Source organism: Daucus carota, chromosome 4, assembly GCF_001625215.2.
Source record: "Daucus carota subsp. sativus chromosome 4, DH1 v3.0, whole genome shotgun sequence".
NCBI classification, from domain to species: domain Eukaryota; kingdom Viridiplantae; phylum Streptophyta; class Magnoliopsida; order Apiales; family Apiaceae; genus Daucus; species Daucus carota.
In genome coordinates this window covers 18446818-18471253 of record NC_030384.2, presented here as the reverse complement: position 1 = coordinate 18471253, position 24436 = coordinate 18446818, and the positions used below count along the sequence as shown (strand labels likewise).

The window sequence follows — 24436 nt, the reverse complement described above, 5'->3', positions numbered from 1 at the left end:
CTATATTAACTTGTACTTAGTAACTGAATTATTTTTTTAGTCATATTATAATTTTATTTACAATATGAATTTGATAAATTTTAGTTGAAATATTAGATTATTATATATTAGTCAAAATATAATAATTGTGGTCTGCCCAACTCCGAATATCCTACCGTTTTGTATTAGTCTATGAATTTATTACTGAGCGTATAAAGAATTTATTACCGAGCGTGTTACAGTTAAAAACATCTTATAATTAATTTTTTAAATATGAAAAATATAACGTACCCGTGGGCAAAATTGCTACTCCCTCCGTCCCAGTCAGTTCTATACAGTTTCCTTTTTGGGCCGTCCCATCATTTCTATACATTCCAAAAATAGTAACTTTTAATAATATAAAACACTATCACACCTACTACTTTCTTCCACTATCTTTATTTTATAATAATATAAACACTATTACACCCACTACTTTCCTCCACTATCTCAAATCTATCATTAAATATAAATGGGTCCCACCACTTCACCCATTTTTCCTCTAACTTTACTCACTTTTTACACTTTTTCTTGGTCTCCGTGTCCAAACCATTTGTATATAAATCACCGCGGAGGGAGTAGTATTTTAAATGAGATCTAACCCATTACTTTCCCGTTCGATAGAAGTATGAAGTTGTAATTCATTCCACAGCCCCAAATCGGTGCTTGTCTACCAATACAAACAAACACACCCCGCCTTAGGGTTTAACCCCCTTTCTCTCTTCAAAACCCAATCTTCTCCTCCTCCTCCAAACCCTAGAAATCAAATTAAATTCCGAACAATGAGCTACGCAGCGTTCAAAATGATGCACTCTCCTACCGCAATCGAGACCTGCGCATCAGGTTACATCACACACTCCAACCAACTCCCTAAACTCCCTTCTATTCAGACCGAAGACTCCGATTGGCTTTCGATTAAGCCAAATGTCACCGCTTCGATACCGAATTTAGTTGTCACCGCTGCGAATGTTCTCGAAGTTTACGTAGTTAGAGTTAGTGAGGATAGTGGTGGTAGTGGTAAGGGGAGTGTTGTGGACAAGCGCGGTGGCGTAATGGATGGCGTTTCCGGTGCTTCGCTTGAGCTTGTTTGTCATTACAGGTGCACTTTCTACTCGTAATGTATTGTATATAGATTGTGATATGTATCTGCAGTGGTATAATTACGAGAATTTGAACATTGCAATGTAGCTTATTGTATTGATATGTGCTTTATTGTCATTAGAGCTGTGTTTCTGATATGTGGTGTTGTGTTATGGTTATAAATTGCAATGTACATTGTGTGTGCATGATAGGCTAATTGGTGAAGTAATATTATGATAGAATTTGAATATAAAATATAGTTTATGATTCAAATGTAGCATTAGAATGCACTAGTTGTAAATATACGGAATTAAATTCACTTAGCTCTGTTTGTATACCGGAAAATAACTTGATTTTAGAAAATATTTTTCCATTTGACTATATCATGAAAAATTATGCAAATTTTGAGAAAATGTTTCCTCTTCTGAGAAGGGAAAGTCATTTTATAGGAATTTTCCTCTGGAAAATTTCAATTTTCCCAGAACCGGGGTCATAACAATTTCTAATTTTTATAAGTTTGTTTAAACTCTGAAAAATATTTTCTTATATGCAAACACACATTGGAAAAGTAGGACCTTATCGTACTTTCAGGATTAACTTTTTGTAATTTTTTTTGTCAATAGGGCATTTTGGATACATAAAGTTTTAAGTATTGTTATGATATAGATTATGACATATGTTTTGTGTGGACATTATGCTATATGTTAAAGAAAGAAAATGATAGAATTTGGATATGAAAATATAGTTTATAATCTAAGTATGAAATTTGGTTTAGGAGAAGTAGAGTTCACTAGATGTATGTATATGAAGTAAAATTCACTTAAAATACATTTGGTTAAATTGCAGTGCACATTGGTGTTTATGGTGCCTATCGAACCTATCCAATATTTGTTTTGTGGCATAATTACTATAAGTACCTATTAAACTCTCTCTCGTAATAATGATATGGATGTAAGAAATATTGGACGAAGTGATTAATGGAGCTAGGCTGTAGACTGAGCTTCTGGCGTTTGATTAAAAGATTAATTTATCTAATATTTGATAAGTAGAACTGTGACTATAAGTTCCTTTTTATGTTTATATCATCATTAAAATAAGAAGTGTTGTAAAAAGTGGTAACTGGAGCCAAGCTGTTGACTGAACATCTGTTTTTTAACTAAAAGATTTACTGGTGCTTGTATTTGATTTGTGGAACTGTGACTGTAGTCTGCAAGTTCTTTTAACATAGATTACTGAGACAATCTGCAGGTTACACGGCAATATTTACTCCATGGCTATATTGCCTTGTGGGGGTGCTGATGGCAGAAGGAGGGATTCTATAATACTTACATTTGATGATGCAAAGATATCCGTATTAGAATTTGATGATTCAGTCCATGGATTGCGCACAAGGTAATTCAAATGTTGATAAGCTAATTTAGGTGCTACTACATATATTCCTTTACTCTAATTTTGATATAAATCTTTGATTGTTACGGTACTAAATAATGATGTAAAGGTGGATAAAAGAAAAAATTATAAAAAGATAAGTTGGGGAAGAAGTAACCCCATTAAATCCACTTGCCTTAGGGTGACTCAAAAGAGAAGCATCTGTTTTGATCGTAACCCATAACTAGGGAGCAATCTCAGTTTTAGTGATAAATTTTTAAGATTAAAATCTTGCATCTCCTCATGCAGGAGAAAAAGCCTAAAACTTAACCAATGACAATGCTAATAACATGGAAACAAGTGTAATCAATTGTTGCTTTTCACTAATCTACAAACATGATAGATAAAAAACAAATCCTTTTATTACTTTACTTCCATAACCTAAAATATTTCCTCTGTATAATATTTTAAGTATCTATTATAAATGAAATATTATTTTAATAGAAATACTAAGTATTTCCTTTAGTTTCTTGCTCATCATCAAGTACCAATTTATCAGTATATTTTTTTTTATATATTTCTGTAGTTCAATGCATTGTTTTGAGGGTCCAGAATGGCTTTATTTGCGAAGAGGTAGAGAAAATTTTCCCACAGGACCACTGGTAAAAGTTGATCCGCAAGGAAGATGCGCTGGGGTGCTTGTTTATGGCTTACAAATGATAGTCCTCAAGGCCTCTCAGGTTTCTCTTAGTTTTTACATTCTTATAAATAATTATAGTTATTTGTTTACACTTAAAGATAAGTTCTTAAGAATTCTTGGACATGGTCATACTTTGACATTTAAAAATGTGCCAAGGTTGGGGCAATTATACTGTATGTTATTAATCTTTGACTTAAATATGGAATTCCATTTGTTGGTCAGCTCATCAAGTAGTGTTATATACAAGGGGATATGACCTACAACCATAACATGGTCCTCAGAAGGTCTTGCGGTTACATAATTTTACAATACCTCTGGTACATATTACACACTAGCTTAATACTAGTGTGCCCGTGAGAGTTAGATTATACAAACTTGGGTGGTGACAAATTGGTTAAACCATATCCTATTGAGAATGGTCATAAAGGCCCTAAAGAAACTTTAGGTCTGCTGTGTGGTTTTGCAAGTACAGAATTGATAACAAGAGAATGATTTTGGCTTTGGAATGCAAGAACCGAGGACCTTACTAAGCCTCGTTTTGACTAGAAATAGGAAGATACCTTTGAAATGGATAAAAGCCTCTTGAATTTCTATAAGCAAAGTGTTGTCACAATCTTCATTAATTCAATTGCACACGATGGTTAATCTTGAAAGTGATAGAAGGAAGAGTTCAATTATATAATCAATATTGCTTTGTTTGTGCATGTCATGCGGTATTAAGTATTCATTAGTTGTATATGTGGTACTAAGAGCAACTTCAACCCAACACTATAACACTATTATAGTGTAAAACCAACTCCAATGCAACACTAAAATGGTGTAAAGTCTACACCAAATGGATAGTGTGACACCAAATTTGGTGTCAAAAGTACATTTGGTGTAATCTTTAAACCAAATTTGGTGTCTTTCATAATTCCAACAATGGCCTTGCTTTTGTTAATAAAACAAATTTGTTCCCTTTATGTCATAGAAAGATTCCTTTTAGTGTAAATTATAGTGTCAAAAACAAATTTATTCCCTTTATGTTATAGTAACATTCCTTTTGGTGTAAATTATAGTGTCAATGGGTTGGAATGCATTTTATAAATGATGTGATGTTGACACTATTTTTAGTGTAAGTTATACTATTTAAGTGTCATGGGTTGGAGATGGTCTAAAGCATGACTTTTGTAAGTTACTTTGGAATCATGTTTGCATGTATTACATATTTAGGACCTACTCTAGATAGTATTGGATTTTATAATGTTGAGTATGCTGTTATGATCAGAATTTTTGAATTTTGGGTTTTAGGCTGGTGGTTTTGTTGGTGATGACAGTACACTAGGTGCTGGAGGTGCTTCCTGTGCTCGTATTGAATCGTCGTACATAATCAGCCTGAGGGATATGGAAATGAAGCATGTAAAGGATTTTGTTTTTATAAATGGTGAGACTATTTGTGCACATTCTGTAATGGTGCATTTTTTCTTTGACCGAGTTTCTAATTAGTGGTGATATGAGCAGTTCAATTCTTTTACTTGTCCTAAACAAAGGTTTCTATATTTGAAAATTATCTGGCTATTACACCAAGACAAGTTGGGGAAAGGAGAAAAGTAGGAAAATATGTAACGTTTTTAAATTGCTCTATGCATTTTCTAAAAGATGTTCAGCCTGATGTTCAGTTAAGATTCTGGCATTCTTTTTTGTTTTTTATAATTATAATTATAATTTGAACTTGATACTGTAGCTAACAATTGATATAAGCTTTCATCACTCACCCTTAATTGTTTAGATGTTCATGTTATAATAGAAACGTTTATCTATTTTGATTGAGACTTGTTAATAAAATATAAATACCAATTTTTTTTTGTAATGTGAACTATGATAGTAGACACTCGAAGTTCTACTCAGAATAAACGTTGATATCATGTGCGGTGAAATTGAAGATAAATATAGATAATCAAAATGCAAGAACTAGAAATTTATGCAAGTCTTTGCGTTTTAGTAATTAATAAGTTTGATCAATTTAGGAGACATGAAATGTAGCATAGCTGAATTCGGAAATATGTCGGTGCTTCTGGCTTTGATTGTGGCCATCTTTCTAACTTCTGGCCGTAAAAGCTGAAGCAAATAGCACCTCAATGGCTTGTATAGAAGTTAAAAATGTCATGGCATGGTGTTACAGTTGTGCTTGCCTTGATATGTCGCACATGTTTATTGGGTTTGTTGATTTTTAACCAAATGTATATTCCATGTTACTTAGAATTTCCTATTACTTTATATAGGTTATATTGAGCCCGTATTGGTTATTCTATATGAACATGAGCTTACTTGGGCTGGAAGGGTCTCCTGGAAGCACCATACCTGCGGCATTTCAGCACTTAGTATTAGCACGACTTTGAAGCAGCATCCATTAATATGGTCAGCAAGTGTATGTTCCTTTTGATTTTGACATATGCTTGATATTTTAAGATATTCAAGTAGCCGAGCTTCTATCTATAAATAGCTTTGGTGCAACAGTCTGGGCTCAGTAGCGTTTCTTTGCTGCATTTTGATTGAGTACATATGTGCTTGTTTGGTGTGTTCTTGGAGGCATTTTAAAGACCAAACAAATCTGAAAATATCTCTCATTAACGAATTCACCTTGCAAATATAAGTTTATATGGTCTCAAAAGCAATAGCAACCTAGCTTTTACAAGAACATAAAGTTGTGTTTAAATCTCAAGGCGCGAATTTATCAATTGATAAACAGTAAACGCAGACTTGACAAGCCCTCTTAACGTCTCAAGCAAATACCTGAGTTGAGTGTGCAATGCCAAATTGTGCAACATAAAGATGGGCCAACAGAATTTAATCCTGGAATTGTACCATCTTCAATTTGAGATTTATATTAGCCTAACTGAATTATCATATCAAAGTGGCATTTTCTTTGTTTTGTGTTTTCATATTATACTGGAGCCAATAAAATTTCAGATCAAAGGTTTATGATGCAGTAAAACAAAAAAAAATGTATATGAACTCATACCTTAATGTTTCTCCTGGATAAGAATATTAAACACTAATTTTCAAAAATGTTTCCTTTTACTTATTACTTATTTGATTATGTAGCTTAAGTTTCAGGGTCCATGTGATGGTGGACAAAGGTGGAAAAGGGGTAAACAATGGGAAAATTACCTGTGCTCGTAGAGAATTGGTTGTCACAAATATGTCCTTGGATGTATCAAACAATTATGAATTCATATATTCATCTATATTCAACAATAAGAGATTTTAAGAGTTAAATATAGATAAATCATTACTTGGGAGCCAAGTAATTTCCCAATGAAAAGAAAACTAAATTCTTATTAATATCTTTTACCATGACTTATTGTAGAAAACAAATCCTTCTACTATTCTACCAGAATGTTCCTCATAACTTAATATAATTATAATACCTAATCAATTATAATCATTATTATTCATGAATAATAACGTATAATACATTAAAATTAACTTATTAATACCTTGTTCCCCATCAAGCTCCTCCCCTTTAAAAACAACTCGACCACTCTCGTTGCTCAGACTCGGGTATGGAGTGTTGGACATGACACACATCCGAGTGTCGGACTTGGAAATGCTTAAAGTTTAGGACACAAGAACCCCTTATGAATTTCAGATACGAGTAAGGGGATATGACATAATGGACTAATAATATATGTGTATTATATATGATATACTTAAGTGCTAGGTTATGTCGTTATGTTGTCCTTTATATTGTATTCTATTTTTTGTCTATCAAAACCAAAGGATTACATGCTTAAACTTTATGCGTATTCAAAAGATGCTATTATTTTACTAGAAACTTGTGCAACCCATGTAAACACTGAACAGTACAACAATATCTATCTATCTATCTATAGGTATATTCACCTTTTCTCTTGGTTTTTCCCTAACTTATTACATACACCGATTTATACATATGTAAATACTGAGCTCTTCAATAGATTGATTTCCGGAAATAGAGCTGGAAAATAATGAAGAATCCATAATCCATAAATACAACTCGAATAATAACGTATAATATATACAAATTAATTTATTAATTTCTTGTTCATCAGCAACTGCGGTTAAATACAAATTTATCCTATTTGTGGTATCATTTTTTTTATTAATGTTATCTATTTTTGAGAAAACAGGTTCTAAAAGTAGAATATCTATGATTCTTGAATGTTGTGTCAAATCTTTTCTCTTCTTGTATTGTCATTCTTGAAAGGTTGGCAATTTCTAGCATTTATACTGACTCACATGTTTTCTTGTTCTAGAATCTTCCTCACGAGGCATACAAGCTTCTTGCTGTGCCCTCTCCAATTGGTGGTGTTATTGTTATTAGCACGAATTCTATTCATTATCATAGCCAGGTAATTATTTGTTCATATTATAGCAATTAAAAATTTCATTTTTGCATCTTCTTGTTTCCTATTTTTGCTCTCTTTGTTTTCTTGTTCTAAACCATCATTTCACTTGACCAGTCAGCATCATGTATTTTGGCTTTAAACAACTTTGCAGTGTCTGTTGACGGCAGGTCAGATTTTCTACTACTTGTGTTTTCTTTTCCTGCCTTATTTCTTCTTCTAAATCTCACCAATGGTTTTGCAATTTTGAGTTTGTCTTCAGTCTCTAAGCGTAAAATGTTTTGTTCTTATTGAGACCTGTTTCAGTTGTACACTTCCACAATAAGATTTATTTTTCCTATATCTTTTCATAGAATCTTGTATTTGTTGATCAGAATATCTGATGCACCAAGTATATCAGTCTTAAAAATAAGGCTTGTTTTACATACCTTATTGAGAGGTGATCATTACTCAAGTTATTTATAGTGATTTACATGTGAGAATGTTTTTTACTACATATAAGTTATCAGATATATTGATGGTTCAGTTAATACTGTCTGAATTGTAAGTTGTAGGAAATAAAAATTAAACATATAATTCTTGAAGTTGCATGTACTTACTGACATTTTGTCAGTTTGAACTTGACAGTCATGTTAATTTGGACTGATTTTTTTTTTTTTAAAGTTGTTGGTTAAACATGCGCAAGTGACTTTGGATTTATTAATCTGTGAAGAGGCAATAAATTAAAGAATTCCTTACTCCTGATAGAAAGATATAATAAGTATATAAGTATATAACACAACCTTGGCAAAACAAACAGAGATAAATAAAAGAAAGCCAATTCCTTCTTTGTATACATATTTGGGGGATCTTGTCAAGAGGAGTCTGACTAGTAACAGTGATAGTATCATTAAGGATATTATAACTAGCAGTAGTACTAGCTCGCTAAGGGTAGTTTGGTCATTTGACGGAATAAGTAAGCCTAGACTAGTACAGATACCAAACTCAGGTTTCATTTTATGATGTTGAACACTATCAGAAAATGAAATTAGTTTCCACCATCTCTTTCTCTCTCTAAAGTTCTGTTTACTTTCTCTCTCTAAAACTGATTTCTGTGCTTTGTATGTGCAAATCTCTCTGACTTCTCTATCTCTGTGACTTAATTCCCTCTCTTTCTCTGTTTTTCTGTGATCTCTACCTAGAATCTGTTAATTCTCTGCCTTTATTTTTGTATTTCTAAACCCTAGATCCTGACAGATCTATATAATCCTAATTCTCGCACTCGAACACGTGAGAATTCTGGTCCCTCCAAAATAGGAGATTATTGTATTTTGCAGGTGATATATCATTTTGTTTTCATATATGTGTTGTTTCTTTTTGAGACTATGTTCCTCAAAAAGAATTTCTGTTGATACTTTAAAATTGGGGAAATGCTCCAAATAAAAGACATCATTTTATCTTAACAATAGGCTCATACAGTGCTCGACTACTTGGCTCCTCCATCTGTAGTCTCTACTCTTCCGGCTAAGCTCACTACTTCTTTGTTAAGAAATAAAGAGCAGTTTAGGCACAACTTTGAGGTTCAGGAAAAACAATGTAGTAGTTTGGATATGCCCAAAACTTACTACATCCTTTTTTTTAAGTTTCTAACGAAAGTGTAGTTACTTGCAGGATTAAAATGTTACAATAGATCTAATATTTTCTTTGTTAGCTTGTTGCGGTCATATTTTTGTTTGATTATTCATCAGCGGTGAACTACTTGTCATGTCTGTTTGTAATCTCCATTCATCCAGTAAGCTTGTCATTTGTCATTGCTTATATTAAGAGTTGAACGCTACTTTCAAACTTTGATTTTAAAGTGGGACGATGTAGTATTTTGAGTTCAATTTGGATTTAATATATACTAATTCTTGACATAACTCCTATTTAGTTCAAATTCTAAGTTGCCTCTGTAGTTTTATTATATTCAAGGGTTTTCCTTATCCTGTTGTAATCTTACTTTGTTAATTGTTGTTGTGTTAGTGATTAAGACTTTCCTAGCATATACAGAACAGTAGATTTACATCTTACATAAAGTAATACCTTCTATCCTGCCAGTCAAGAGACAACAAGATCAAATTTCAGTCTGGAGCTAGATGCTGCTAATGCGACTTGGTTATCAAATGACGTAGCTATGCTTTCAACAAAAACTGGGGAACTGCTTCTGCTGAAACTTGTTTATGATGGACGGTGGGTGTCCTTATATTCCTCTCATTTTTCTGTGGCAAATTATCCTTCCTACGACCCTAACGGATTTTTATTACTTTTCTACTCCCTCTGTCCCAAAATAAGTGTCACTTTGACTTTCTGCACGTAATTTAAGGTGCAAGGAAAACATACTTCTATACATTATTTTCCAAATTTTCTTTTTCTGAATAAAAATATAGATGTTAAACTTTTTTTAGAAAAAGAAAATTTGAATAATAATATATAGAAGTATGATTTTTTTGCACCTCAAATCATGTGAAAAAAGTCAAAGCGACACTTATTTTGGGACAGAGGGAGTAATATTTACTGTCTTCTGTCTTTACTAAGCCTTTCATAAAACTGCTCATATCTTATTTTCATTCTACATTGAATTTTTCCCAAGGAGATTCTGTTGAAGAACTATATTTTTTGTCTGCCTTCTCTTGAGCATAGATACTCTATGAGGTTTATGTGTTTAGAATCTGTCATTAAGGTTACTCTTGGGCTGTTTTGCAGCAAGCAAAATTCTGAATATTTAGACATTTAAATTTAATGAGTATAAATTAAAATTTTTCTGCGAAGACTTTTATGGTTTAATTATGCAACTTTTCACTTTGGGTAATGAATCCTTTAGTAGTTATTCAAGGTTTAAAGTCTTCTCTTTGATATTGTGGAAAGGGAGTGCCTACATGAAAAATTTGATAGTTGATAACGATAGAGATTTGACAATTTCATAACATTTGCCAACTTTTCTTAATGCTTTAAGTTGTACAATACTCAAGTTGACAATCTTGTATATTGCGAGTGTCTATCCTCTTCTAGTCAAGCCAAGGAACTAATATGATCTTGTGGTGTTGAAGGTTTAATGTGGAAGACTTTCATTTGACATTTCATTGTTGATTATGTTGAAGTTGTGTTCAGGTCACGAAAAGTGATGGAAGTTGAACCCATATTAATTTTTCCAACAAACTTAGATCACAAGTAGCCACATATAACTTTTGAAATTTAGTCGATGCATAGACAACATTTTGTTTGTTCTTTATTTCTATAAATGAGTGACTTAGTTTTTAAGGTCTTTCTTTCCTTCCACAGGGTTGTCCAAAGACTTGATTTGTCCAAGTCTAAAGCTTCAGTGCTTACTTCAGTGAGTATTATATCCTTGACCAATTATGAGTTGTTGGTAGGACCAATGGGTGTATCTGTTCTTATTTGGTATTTTAATTTTTTAGGGTATCACAACTATTGGAAATTCATTATTTTTTCTGGCTAGTCGGCTGGGAGATAGTTTGCTTGTGCAGTTTACATCTGGTGTAGGTGCATCTACGTTGCCTCCTGGTATGAAAGAAGAGGTGTGTCCAAATATCTTCGAAGTGTTCTGGTCCTATGCACTTCCATTATTTTTTTATAAGTTATTGGCCTATCAAATTTCTTCTTTTGAGTTTTGACTATGTAAATTTATTGTTCGGCTGTGTATGAATGGAAGATGTTTCTGAAAATTTTAATATATAATATATTAATTGTTCAGTATTAATTAATTCTATAATAGACTTTGGGACTTTGGAGATAGTAAGCTTCTGTTTTGTTAACCTTACAGGTTGGAGATATTGATGTTGATGTTCATCAAGCAAAGCGATTAAGAAGGTCCTCTTCTGATGCTTTGCAAGACATGGTCAATGATGAGCTTTCTTTGTATGGTTCAGGTCCAAATAATGCAGAGTCAACCGAGGTTTGTCATTTTTTGATAAGAGCTCCAGTTTTGTGGATTTCATGTCATGCCCTGTACGAAGGCATGTATTGTTTTAGTAATTAACATTTTTGATTTGTGCAGAAAATATTTTCGTTTACTGTCCGAGATTCTCTGATCAATGTTGGCCCTCTGAAAGATTTTTCTTATGGTTTACGAATTAATGCTGACCACAATGCAACTGGTATTGCTAAACAAAGTAATTATGAACTGGTTAGTTTTGCTGGTTAGCTTTAACTTTATTCAAGTTTTTGTTGGAAGACTGTAACTTATTATGTTCTTTCTTCGTGTTGGCTGGTTCTAATAGTACGATTACATTATTCATGTTTGTCTTGGATATATATCTGCTATGGCTTTTGCTTCCTCAATTGTTACTTAATTGATTTATTCTTATTAGTCCGCTTTCATGAAGTTTTGGATTTGCAGATATAGATGAGAATTTAGAAGTAACTGTTTTTATTTGCAATATTTTATAGGTATGCTGTTCCGGCCATGGAAAGAATGGGGCTCTCTGCGTGCTTCAAAAATCAATTCGACCTGAAGTAATCACTCAAGTATGTCTATATCTGTAGTTCCGTTTCAGTTATTTTTTTTAAAACTTATTGGAATCTTCATTTCTGGAAATTTTAATTTCATGAAAAGTAAAGAGTGTAATTAACTATTTAGCAAAGTAAAGAGTGTAATTAACTATTTAGCAAAACAGTAGTGGAACGTTTGCAGTATGTTTTGAGTGGCTAACTTCTCTCAATATCTTTATTTTACAGATAACATTTAGCCTTTTGTTTTTATTACTTGTTCTTTTTATGTTCCTACAATTTTAGTAGGATTCAGGAACTAGTGATGTGTAAATTTCAGTATCAGACTGCAGCTATAGTTTTAGTAGGATTTAGGAACTAGTGATGTGTATATTTTTCTTTTTATTCCTTCTTAAATTATCTTTCTACCAAACCCATCTATAGTGTCACCTAAATTTCTCCTTTTGATATTCTGAATGTCATATCACAATGTGTTTTCCTGCAATGTAAGATGAAGTAGGATATAATCATTTTAATTGTAATGTCTCTACTCTGTAAATAATCAAACAAGTTGTAGCTTGTTATTTTGCCCAGAAATTGGTTAAAGACCTGAATTTCTTAGATCTAGTTGACCATATTGTTTTTGTACCAAGGTTTTTGGCTTGGATTATAGCATGCAGTTATCCTTAAGTTTAATTTGTTTGATTAAATCAACTAAGAAGATAACACTTTTTATACTGTATTTGTCATTTGCTGATATAGATGGGGTGCACAGTTATCGAAATGACATTTTCATTTACCCACACACAATACTTTTTCGTATATAAAATTTTCGAATCCGCCCTTTCTTTGGGCTTCATAGTGCATAATAGTCTGTGCCTATATGGAGGAGTAAACTAATACACATCATTGTGTTTCTGACACAAATGCCAATATATCCTATCAGAATGGTTTGATTATAATGTATATGTGATTTGTATTTTTGAAGGAACCTATACCTGGTTGCAAGGGACTATGGACTGTTTATCACAAGACCTCGCGCAGTCATACTATTGATTCTTCCAAGATGGCATCTGATGATGATGAATATCATGCATATCTGATTATTAGTCTGGAGAATCGTACTATGGTAAGATTACTAATTTGTTATTTGCTTCTAGTAGTTTAAGTTGCAGGTGTAACCTATGATTTTGCTGTTGTGTATATAGGTTCTTGCGCAAAATAAGTGTTGTTTATATGTTATATGAAATATTTATGAGGAACAAATATTGGAGGATTTTTCTATTTCTTTCACTACGAGTGTTTTTGTATTCATTTTATTTCTTGTAATATATTCAAAATTGTTGAATCATTGTTTTGATGTGCCTTTAAACAGTTTTAGTTGTTTTGGTGTCTATTGCTTCCCTATACGGTTGTAGGAGTTGGTAGAGTGTCTGAGCCTATGGGTCCAGTCTCCATTCAGAAGGGCCTCTTCCAATCTGTGCAAGTGGTTATTTGCAACTTTTTTTTATCACAAACATCACTGTGCATGAACTGTAGCAAGGGAATGCTTGTTTTGGGTGTTCAACTGTATTTAGCATGATGAACGATATAGTTATCTTATTTGCTGTTAATTTGGAGTTATTATGGTGCTATTGTATTTGCTGCTTCCTTCATCCTAATTGCTTCTGCCACACAAGGCTTGCTATATATAAGTAGTATTATGAAAGAATGCCACATTGTTTTAAATTTGTGTGCAGTTGTTTCATATAGTTTACAGGTTGAAATTATTTAGCGGTTACAGAACTTTCGTTGTTTTTCTTGCCATTTTTATAATTAATTCATTCCTCTTCCCTAATCATCTTTGAGAGAGGCTTTAAAAAGATGTACTGACCCCAGGGAGCGTGTAGGGGGAACCGAGCCACTTTGCTCTCTGTACAGTCCTTTTTAATTATGGTGGTGCTGTTCGTGCATATAGATTGAGTTCGTGCATACAGATGACTTGATGGCTTGTAAAATATATACCTTATGATCAGTTTATTCTGTAAAGTATATGCATCTATCAATGTGCTAAAGTATTTAATGGTCATTGATGGCTCGTAAAATATATACCTTATGATCAGTTGACGGGGTTGCTGATACTGTACGTGAGTTGTAATATTCTGGGACTTAATAGTTAATATGGAATAGCTGGAAGCTTTTTCAAATTTAATTTGGCGATGAAATGGTTTTTTTTTTTATAGTATTTGCTGTATGCTGAGGGTTTTGATTAGCAATTATGTGATTCATAGGTACTACAAACAGTCAACAATCTAGAGGAGGTTACTGAAAGTGTCGATTATTATGTGCAAGGAAGTACTGTTGCTGCTGGAAATCTTTTCGGACGGTAATTTTACTTTTTTATTTTTGTCCTTGGACTGGATTTTTCCTTCCTAATGCAGCCATGGGTGATGATAATAACCTATGATAATATAGGGCTTAGTGCTCTTAAGTATATACTCGCCTCACATAGGTGAAATAGGAAGGATTTATAATGTGAATACAGGGAGGGGATTATTGCAGAAACAGAATTTTATTGTATTGACTAATTACAACCATTCCATTAATTTATACCATGTACTTAGATAAGTCTCCTAAGTACTTTTCTCTGTAGTGTCATGATATCCAAACTATTCACAGTATCTCCTGAGTCGTGTGTCAAAGAAATGTTATATCTGTAATTTTTTGATTAACTAAGATGTGGAGAGATTTGTTAGGAACCGAGAAGCAATAGACTCGAATTAAGGAGTTAGAACACATATTTAGGTAAGGAATTGGGTGACTAGAAAGAGACACTTCATGATCTGTTAAAAGAATTAGAGTATATTTAGGAATAAGTTGGAGAGAGATAAAGAAATCTTTCAATATTTATAATGCCTTTCCTTTATTTTTTATTGTTTTTTAAAGTATACTTGTGAGCACATGAACTAAAAAGACAACAAGAAATCCTAATGTTACCAATAGAAAAGGACTACAGGATAACTGACCAGACTAAAGTATGCTCAAGCTAATACAATGTGACTCAAACGGCAAACCAATACAAAACACTAGATTCTGGATGCTGCTTGTGTATTTACAGTCTATCTCCTATGTCAATTTTTGTAACACATCGTCGAGGATAAAATCTTGGGGTTGATTATCAGTTTGCTCACTGAAGTGACCTGCGTTACTTATGAGTGAAGTAATTGAGGTTTCAGAAGCAACTTTGGTAACTAAAATGATATCTTACCCTTCAATCTTGCAACTTGTTTTCATCAGAAAATAAAATTCATAATGAGGTGGAGAGTAATCAGCTTATTGTTGGAGGTATCCAACTGCCTTGTCGTACTTAATTTACAGTAGTAAAGACTAAAGAGTGCATAAATATTATCTTGGACAAATACACTTTATGTTGGTGTTGCACAGAAATTTGATGATATCATGTTTTCTTTATGTACAGGTATTCTATTTCCCTCATAGTCGTAGTAGTCCAACCATCTTTGAAAAATGGAACAGTCGTAGATATTGGGTTGATTATCATTTTGCTCACAGTGATCGAGTGACCGGTGAAACTTGCTATTGTAAAGTAACTGAGGTTCAAGATTTCAGAAGTAACTTTAGTGATCAAAATGACATATAACCCTTGAATCTCGTAACTTGTTTTTATTAAAATTTAAACTTCTCCATAATGAGATGGAATTACCTTTAATGCTTTTAGCAGTTTTTTTGAAAAGGTAAACAGGTAACAGTCAACCATATGTTGTGTCATTGAGTTGATTACAGAAAAGAAAATTACACTATGATTGGTGAATTATAGCCCATTAACTCAAGACCTTGAAAAAGTTTATGTTGTCCGTTCTGACCAAGTGGTGAACCTCTATTGTTACAGATGTATTAATTTTGTAGACCCTTGTGTAGCAATAATTAGATCTTGCTTAAACAATAAAGTATAATCATCTTTATGTTTAGGGATTATAGTTATTTTTTCTTGTGTACTTCAAGAGGTGATTCCAGACTTCTAACTTGAGCTTTGAACAGGCTTAGAGTAATACAAATCTATGCTCGTGGTGCTCGAATTCTTGATGGTGCTTTTATGACTCAGGAGCTGAACTTTAAGGCTCCAAACTCTGAATCTGGTTCAGGGTCTGAGAGTCCAACAGTATCATCGGTTTCTATAGCCGATCCTTATGTGCTTCTAAGAATGAATGATGGAAGTATTCAGCTTATTGTTGGAGGTATCCGACTGCCTTGTCATACTTATTTTACAGTAGTAAAGAATGCATAAATATTATCTTGGACAAATACAATATGTTGGTGTTGCACAAAAATTTAATGCTACCACCATGTTTTCTTTATGTACAGTTCTTTATTTTCCTCACAGGAGCCTAGCCATCTTGGACCCCCCCACCACCTATCATGCTTTCTTAGTGTGCAGTTCTTTTATTTTCACTTTGTTATCTTAAAAAAAGACTTGCATTATACATAAGTTTGTAGTCTGTTTTTTCTGCTAATATGATGTTCAAAAAGTTGTGGCAGTATTTCATATATTCCTTTGAAATTCAGACACCTTTTTCTCCTTTAAAGTCGCCAAGGGCCCAAGGAAAAGGTTTGGCCCACATATTATCCCAGAAAGAAAATGAATATTCGTGTTTGACATTCAACTCCCACTATATTAGAATTATATTCGGGGGAATCAATAATCTTAGAACTGTCCTCTCGTCTTTCAATTATGCACACACAGCTAGCTAGTTTCACATATATCTATCTGAGGGTAGGTCATGAAACCATCACCTAAATTGTGTGTTTCTCATATAAATTTGACTGCATTTTATTTCACGCTGCAGATCCTTCGTCTTGCACGGTCTCTACCAGCTTCCCAGCAGTATTTGAAAATTCGAAGAAATCGATAGCATCGTGTACACTTTATCACGATAAAGGTCCAGAACCATGGCTTCGAAAAACTAGTACCGATGCTTGGCTTTCAAGTGGTGTAGGGGAGGCAATTGATGGCTCTGATAGTACACTTGATCAGGGTGATGTATACTGTGTTGTTTGTTATGAAAGTGGTATCCTCCAAGTATTTGATGTACCCAACTTTTGCTGTGTGTTCTCTGTGGATAACTTTGAATCAGGGAAGGCCTACCTTGGTGATACTTTTGTTCAGGAATCAGCTAATGATTCTCAAAATCATCTGAGAAAGAATTCCGAAGAGACTGAAAACGGTAGGAAAGAGAATAACCAGAGGATCAAGGTTGTAGAATTGGCCATGCATAGATGGTCGGGGCAACATAGTCGTCCTTTCCTTTTTGGAATCCTGACCGATGGGACTGTTCTTTGTTACCAAGCTTACTTGTATGAAGGTTCAGAAAGTTCTGTTAAAATTGAGGAAATTGTTCCGGTGCATGATTCTGTTAACCTTAATAATGCAAGTAGTTCTAGATTGAAAAATTTGAGATTTGCCCGTGTCCCATTAGATACATATATAAAGGAAGAGATATTGCCTGAAACTCCATCTCCAAGAATTACAACGTTTAAGAATGTTGGTGGGTTCCCAGGATTGTTCATAGCTGGGTCAAGGCCGATTTGGTTTATGATATTTAGAGAACGACTTCGGATTCATCCACAGGTGTGCCTCTGATTATGTATATATAATTTTCTTAAAGTATAATTATCTTTGGAGTAGTTGGTCAGTCTTATGTATACTTGTACCCTGTGAATGTAGTGTTTAGTTGCCAAATTAGAGGCAAATGTGATAAATTTCTGTGTTATGATAAACTATGTGTAGAATATGGTTTCAAATTGAAAAACATTAATGCACTTGATGCTTAATATGTAATCGGACATCATTAGGACCTTTATTGGTATATTCTTTATAGTATTAATTGTCTGGGTGTCTGGGCTTGTTGATGCATCTGGTGAAAAATAATTAACTAAATAAAGTAGTCACTCTTTCAAGATTGTGATCAAGTACCTTGTTGCAAAGAAAAGGGAATAGGTAAATTTTTATTCTAGCTGATTTGCAACAATATTATTGCAGCTTGCCCGATACTAAACAATTATTTCTTTAAATTAGTACAGTACTGGCTGCTGCTAGTTTTTTTTGGTAGGAATGCGCATAATAGATAAACTCTTTATGAATTGAAAACATCTCTTTTTCTTTTTTGTCATTTTGAGTTTGTACTTTGATTCACTTCTCAATTTTGTGCAAAAATGGCTCATTCAAAGCCCTATCACTGTTTGTTGCTGCTCTGTAAGATTCCTATTAAGGTTATGAATATAGCCACAGTCTATTTTTCTTTATTTTTTCATTTGAATTGCAAATATTATGATAAGATGATGCCATTACAAGTTCTTACATAGCGTCATCTTTTTTTTTTTTTTTTTTTTTTTGTGTGACAGTTATGTGATGGACCCATTGCTGCCTTCACCATTCTGCACAATGTTTACTGTAATCATGGGATAATCTATGTTACACAACAGGTATGAAATTTTAGTTTTGTTTTTATACTCTCGTTCATAAAAGGCTTCTTTTCAATTTATCTATTTTTCTTGACAGGGTACATTGAAAATTTGTCAACTTCCGTCTTTATTATGCTATGACAACTATTGGCCAGTACAAAAGGTTTGGCATCATCTTTAAATTTGTTTATAGGTCTTTAAGAATTTATCATTGTTAAGATACAGCCATTTTTTTTTTAACATTAATTTTCCTAATTTTTTTTTGGTCAGATTCCATTGAAGGGCACTCCCCACCAGGTCACTTATTTTGCTGAGAAGAATTTGTACCCACTTATTGTATCAGTTCCAGTAAGTATATTATCTTGCATCGAGTCCATTATTGGTGAAAGAACAGATCCTTATATTACTCATTGTTTATAAGCTAAAAATAACAAACGTTTAGAATTTTTTTTACTCCCTCTGTCTCATTTTGTTGTCCACGGATGAAATTCAACATTTTATTCAGTATCACTTAAACAAGCGAAAACTTTGTATAAATACGTATTAGTTTTCATAAAACTTAACAAAATCAAGACTCAGTTTCCGTATTAACTGAATGGGGACAAAATTATTGGGGTAAACATACAAGGAAATGAGGTAAAGAAAAATGGGAGGGATGGAGTAGTAAAGATCCATGACTCCATGATCAGTCTATCTTTTCATTTAATTCTTCACTTTTCTGTTTGTGCTTGTTATAGTTTCTTTATTGCACTTTATGTCATGTATGTTGTGTGTACTATCTGCTTTTTGAATTAGTTCGCTCGATGAATGTAAGTTAATACTAGGAGGCTTTAGTTTGGTATGTCTATTCAGTATTATCACTCCTCTACTGTTGATGTTGTACTTTCTGTAGCCACTTACATTGCTCACAATGTATTTAAAAATATTTTGTTACATTAAACATATGATATACATATCATATCTGCGTCTTTATAGACTTTTAGAGTGTTTTTTTCTGCTTGAATCCTCTGGACCATCACTTGACAATTTTGTTAAACTTTTATTGCAGGTTGTTAAGCCATTAAATCAAGTCTTGTCATCTTTGGTTGATCAAGAAGCTGGTCATCAGATTGAACATGATAATTTCTCTTCTGATGGAACCTACGCAGTAGAAGAATTTGAGGTTCGGATCCTGGAACCAGAGAAGTCTGGTGGTCCCTGGCAGATCAGGGGTACGATTCCCATGCAAAGCTCTGAAAATGCGTTAACTGTTCGCGTGGTTACTCTATTTGTAAGTCTTAAGGTTATTCTCACATTTTCTTTATTTTAAGATAGAAACCTTCTTTTTTAAATGAGAATCGGAATCCTATGTTCCTATGAGTATACTAATTACCATTCTCATTCTTCTATACTGATTTCTATGCTCTTTATAACAGAATACAACAACTAGAGAAAATGAAACACTTTTGGCCATTGGGACTGCCTACGTACAAGGGGAGGATGTTGCTGGACGAGGGCGTGTACTCCTGTTCTCTGTAGAGAGAATTGCTGAGAGTTCTCAGACTACGGTAAATGTGTTAGTTATTCAATCGTCTTATTGCTACTCCAGTTTTTACATCTATGTCGTTTGCAAAATTATACACATTTCCTATTGTACATTCTGCATGAATTTCACATACAGTGAAATTTCTATTGGTTTCTGGTTGCTGTTGATATTCTTTTTTGGGTTTTTGGATTAGTATGGTCTTTTGGTGTACACTTCTTGATATACAGTTGTTTCATATTCACTATATTATTCATTCATGTGTCAAACATTTGCATGTTTCTTCCAGATTTCCGAGGTTTACTCCAAGGAGTTGAAAGGTGCTATATCTGCCGTAGCTTCACTTCAAGGTCATCTGTTGATAGCTTCTGGTCCAAAGGTTATTTTACACAAGTGGACGGGTTCTGATCTGACCGGGGTCGCCTTCTACGATGCTCCCCCTCTCTATGTCGTGAGCTTAAATATTGTAAGTACCATTTGTCCATTTGTTCCTCTCACTCTTCTTGTTAATCACAGAATCTGAAAATTCTCTTCAAATTATCATTTTACAGCATATAGCAGGGTATCAGCAGATAAAGATATTTCTGAGAAGCTTATACCAATGTTAGCATAAAAGCTGTTACATTTGTTTCTATACAAAATACACGTGGCACAATATTATTGCAGGGTTAACAAGTTCTGTCTCATGCCCAGCCTTCATGCAATATATTCCTCTCTAGTATATGAAACTTAAAAAATCTCTTTACTGCAACATGGCTGCTTTTCTCGGTTTGTAGCCGTTAAAAAAGAAGAAATCAAGATTTTCATTTTATGTGTATAACTGTACTCAATCTGTAGATCTATCATTCCATATTTGTATCTAGTAAAAATACATGTCAGGTATCTAAGATCCATTTTCACCCTCAAACTGTGTAAAGTATTGATTCCATATATTAGGAGATGTAATGGTGAGGAACAATAAGTTAATTTTTGTAAAGTAATTAAATAAGTTGTTTCATTTTTTGCCTGTCAGATCGTTTGCAAGGATAAACACTGTCCTGTTTATTAATTAATTAGAAAAAATAACTTGTGTTTGGAAAGTTATTTTATCTTCACCTGTTACCTGTAAATGCAAATAATAAGCTTTTTGCTGTTTCTTTTTTAGTTATCTTCATTTATTGACTGTAATAATCAAAGTTGAATACTCAAACAATTTTCATTTAAGGTTCCACGATACTGATTTACAATTCAAAAAGTTTACAGCTCTTTTACACTACAATAATTTCCGATATATAGCTTCTCTGCACTTGCTGACATCTAAATATAGAAGCTCTTAACTCCCAGTGTAGGCTTTGGTTGTTGTGCATGTAAACTCATGTTCTCTATGTTATCAAATATTTTAGGTGAAGAATTTCATTCTTCTTGGGGATATTCACAAGAGCATATACTTTCTCAGTTGGAAGGAACAGGGAGCTCAACTTACTTTATTGGCCAAAGATTTTGGCTCACTTGATTGTTTCGCGACAGAATTTCTAATCGATGGGAGTACTCTTAGCTTAACAGTTTCAGATGATCAAAAGAATGTACAGGTTAGTTCGTGTAACTATACGAGTACTCGTGATGTTATAGGCACTTTACGATGGCAAGCAATACTTACTAGAATACCAATTGTTTTGCTTTGTTCTAGACATACTAGATATCTTTGCTTACACTATAAATCCCTGAAGAACTTTTCTTTGCTGATAGTTGCTTACTTGCTTAAATCAGTTTACTGTCTAACACCTAGCCTCTTCCATGAAAGTGAAAAGGGTTATCCACTAGGTAACAACGTAAAGGATATGAGTTTGGTGACTTTGGGATATTTTTAGTAGATAACTTATATTTGCTGTGACAACTGACAAAACCTAGTGGTATTAATTCCATCTTAGTCATGTCGCAGCTGCTCTTACATTTACCTTAAAATTTTTGTATTGAGATTAATATATAACTGAGTTCGTGTTGTAAAATTTAATAAATTTTAATTCTTTCATTGCAAAATACGTTTATTAAACAACAAAACTGCAACATGGACTTTACAACTGCAAAAAAAATCACTAATTTAGCTTAAAACAGTTTGAGTTCATTGTTTATACAAAATTGCTTATAAAATGATGTTTATAAAATGATGTGATTTTCATCATTTGTCTTCTGCAGATTCTATTATACCAACTTGTTAGTATTCTATGAATTTAATTATTATTGATGTTTTCATATTATGATGTGTTATTGGTAGTTAGTATTTAGTAAAATATATTATAGTATATAGTTTTGTAACTACTATATTACATATGAATGCCTTAGGCCTATACAGACGCCATATCGCTATATTGTGGTGAAGGTCCTTCAGCACCATATACTGACACAATCAGAAGTATATAACATTGTGCAACACATTCTAGTTCAAATTGTTGTAGTCAATAAAATACTACTGAAATCAAATTGTGTTGATATTCTATATATCTTCTTGGAAATACCTCCCCCCCCCTCCTTCCCCCAAAAAATAAAAAATAAAATAGTAATAGTAGTAATTTGACTTCCTAATTTGCATTGCCTTCACACTCGTCCTCTTTTTCAACTTCATTACACACTAGATTCCTGTATAGAACATTAGAACCACATGACAGATGACACATGCCGGTATCAGTGTTTTTTTGGTCAATCATCAAAAGATATCCTAGTTAATTACCATGTTAAAGTTGAGTTGTAGATTAATGAAAGTTGTGAAGTATTCTTAACTAACATTCCAGTTAATGTATTTGGATTTCTTCATTGTATTAAAACAGATATTCTACTATGCACCCAAGATGTCAGAGAGCTGGAAAGGACAAAAACTTCTTTCTCGAGCTGAGTTTCATGTTGGTGCTCATGTTACCAAGTTTCTGAGGTTGCAGATGCTTCCTACACCTGATCGAACCAATGCTGCTGCAGTCCCTGACAAGACAAATCGTTTCGCTCTTTTATTTGGGACTCTGGATGGCAGTGTCGGATGTATTGCACCTCTAGATGAATTAACATTTCGTAGACTTCAGTCCTTGCAAAAGAAACTTGTTGAATCTGTGCCACATGTTGCTGGATTGAATCCAAGATCTTTTCGTCAATTCCATTCGAAAGGAAAGGCTCACCGGCCTGGTCCAGACAGCATAGTTGACTGTGAACTTCTTTGTCAGTAAGTACTTGTATTTCCTGCACTTTGATTTTCAGTTGGAGAACAAAAATCTATTTAGTATACCACTGTGGGTGGTTTTGTGCTACATTTTGTAAGTGAATGTTTCTATTGGAGCATGGTCAAAGGAGTTCTTTTCCGTCATTTTGGGTTTATGGGTTTTTTTTTAATTTCTGGTTTTGTCTCTGTAAATGGTATTGATGATCAAGTTGGCGGCTTAGCTGTGTTTCAGATGCTGTTATAGACCGCCACACCTTGTAACACCAGACATATGGGGTCAATTTTATGTTCAAAAGTTTGTTACCAACAACAAAAATCTTCTAACTGATTTAAGAAATCCGTCTTCTAAATTTTGCAGGTTTGAAATGCTTGTATTGGAGCAGCAGCATGAGATTGCTAATCAGATAGGGACAACACGTTCACAGATTGTGTCAAATTTAAATGATCTTGCTCTTGGTACAAGTTTCTTATGAGGAACAGCCTGTTAAATGACAAACTGCAGGGAATTAGCGTGACAAATTAGGTAGACCACTGACGGGCTATATACCCTAGCTTCTTGTTTGTAAATTGTGATGAAATCTCTGCAGAACTGTAATTGGTTGGCCTTCTCTCTCATCTAGCTGGCTAATAGCATTTGTTGTAGAACATATGGTGTAATTATTCTTTATCATACAATTAGAATTCTAGAGGTAGTGCTAGACCTGGAATTAGAGCGAAAACGTGTACCTTTAGATATATTGTGCAAGTTTGTTGTAGAATCATAGTAAAGACTTGTCTCGTTGATTGTATTGAGTTGAGAATAGAAAGAAGATTTCAAATTTTATTTTCAAATAACAAGTCTTAGTTTAATTAGTTCTTGTACTCCCAACACTCGAATCAACTATTTCTGTTTTCATCAATTATGTCACGTTATTCGGGAATTTATATTGTGATCAAATTTAGATTCCTTAATATTACTAAATAGGATATAATAAAATACCACTAAAATAGTGGAGACGCCATGGATGATGGCGATGATATTTTTTTTTTCTTTTATATACATATCTTCATTTCAGGGGAATGAAAATGAAATGGATACTGCAGTAACTTTGTTCATTTCAAAATACAAGTTACTTGGAAAGACTTCGTCTAAAGTGTATGACAACTGACCTCATATGTCCATGCAAGGGTGACATTTTTTTTTGTAATACAGGGGATCAGATTCTCAAACCTTCTTCCCTCGTATAAATCTCTCTTTCCTTGTTAACAATAAATTTATCTTTTCGTTTGTAGAAATGATG

General features: G+C 33.4%; 1 protein-coding gene across 1 annotated transcript; it reads left to right on the top strand.

The window, feature by feature from the left end:
* Positions 1 to 610: 610 nt before the first annotated feature.
* On the top strand, positions 611 to 24008 carry LOC108218657 (cleavage and polyadenylation specificity factor subunit 1). Its single transcript, XM_064091275.1, has 26 exons — positions 611 to 1117; positions 2347 to 2490; positions 3053 to 3206; positions 4457 to 4589; positions 5428 to 5573; positions 7444 to 7539; positions 7651 to 7703; positions 9610 to 9741; positions 10831 to 10882; positions 10968 to 11087; positions 11333 to 11464; positions 11567 to 11695; positions 11959 to 12036; positions 12986 to 13126; positions 14268 to 14362; positions 16033 to 16229; positions 16839 to 17620; positions 18394 to 18474; positions 18551 to 18616; positions 18724 to 18801; positions 19502 to 19723; positions 19869 to 20000; positions 20265 to 20441; positions 21358 to 21543; positions 22777 to 23159; positions 23515 to 24008. Exons 1-26 carry the CDS (start codon positions 801 to 803, stop codon positions 23627 to 23629), a joined length of 4341 nt encoding a protein of 1446 aa, XP_063947345.1. The 5' UTR covers positions 611 to 800; the 3' UTR covers positions 23630 to 24008.
* Positions 24009 to 24436: the final 428 nt, after the last annotated feature.

Bases quoted from the DNA above. Each gene is read 5' to 3' on its own strand.
- LOC108218657 (XM_064091275.1), top strand. From the start codon at position 801: ATGAGCTACGCAGCGTTCAAAATGATGCACTCTCCTACCGCAATCGAG. The intron at 11,696-11,958 runs GTTAGTTTTGCT...AATATTTTATAG, and splicing joins AACAAAGTAATTATGAACTG to GTATGCTGTTCCGGCCATGG. The intron at 18,802-19,501 runs GTAAGTATATTA...CTTTTATTGCAG, and splicing joins CACTTATTGTATCAGTTCCA to GTTGTTAAGCCATTAAATCA.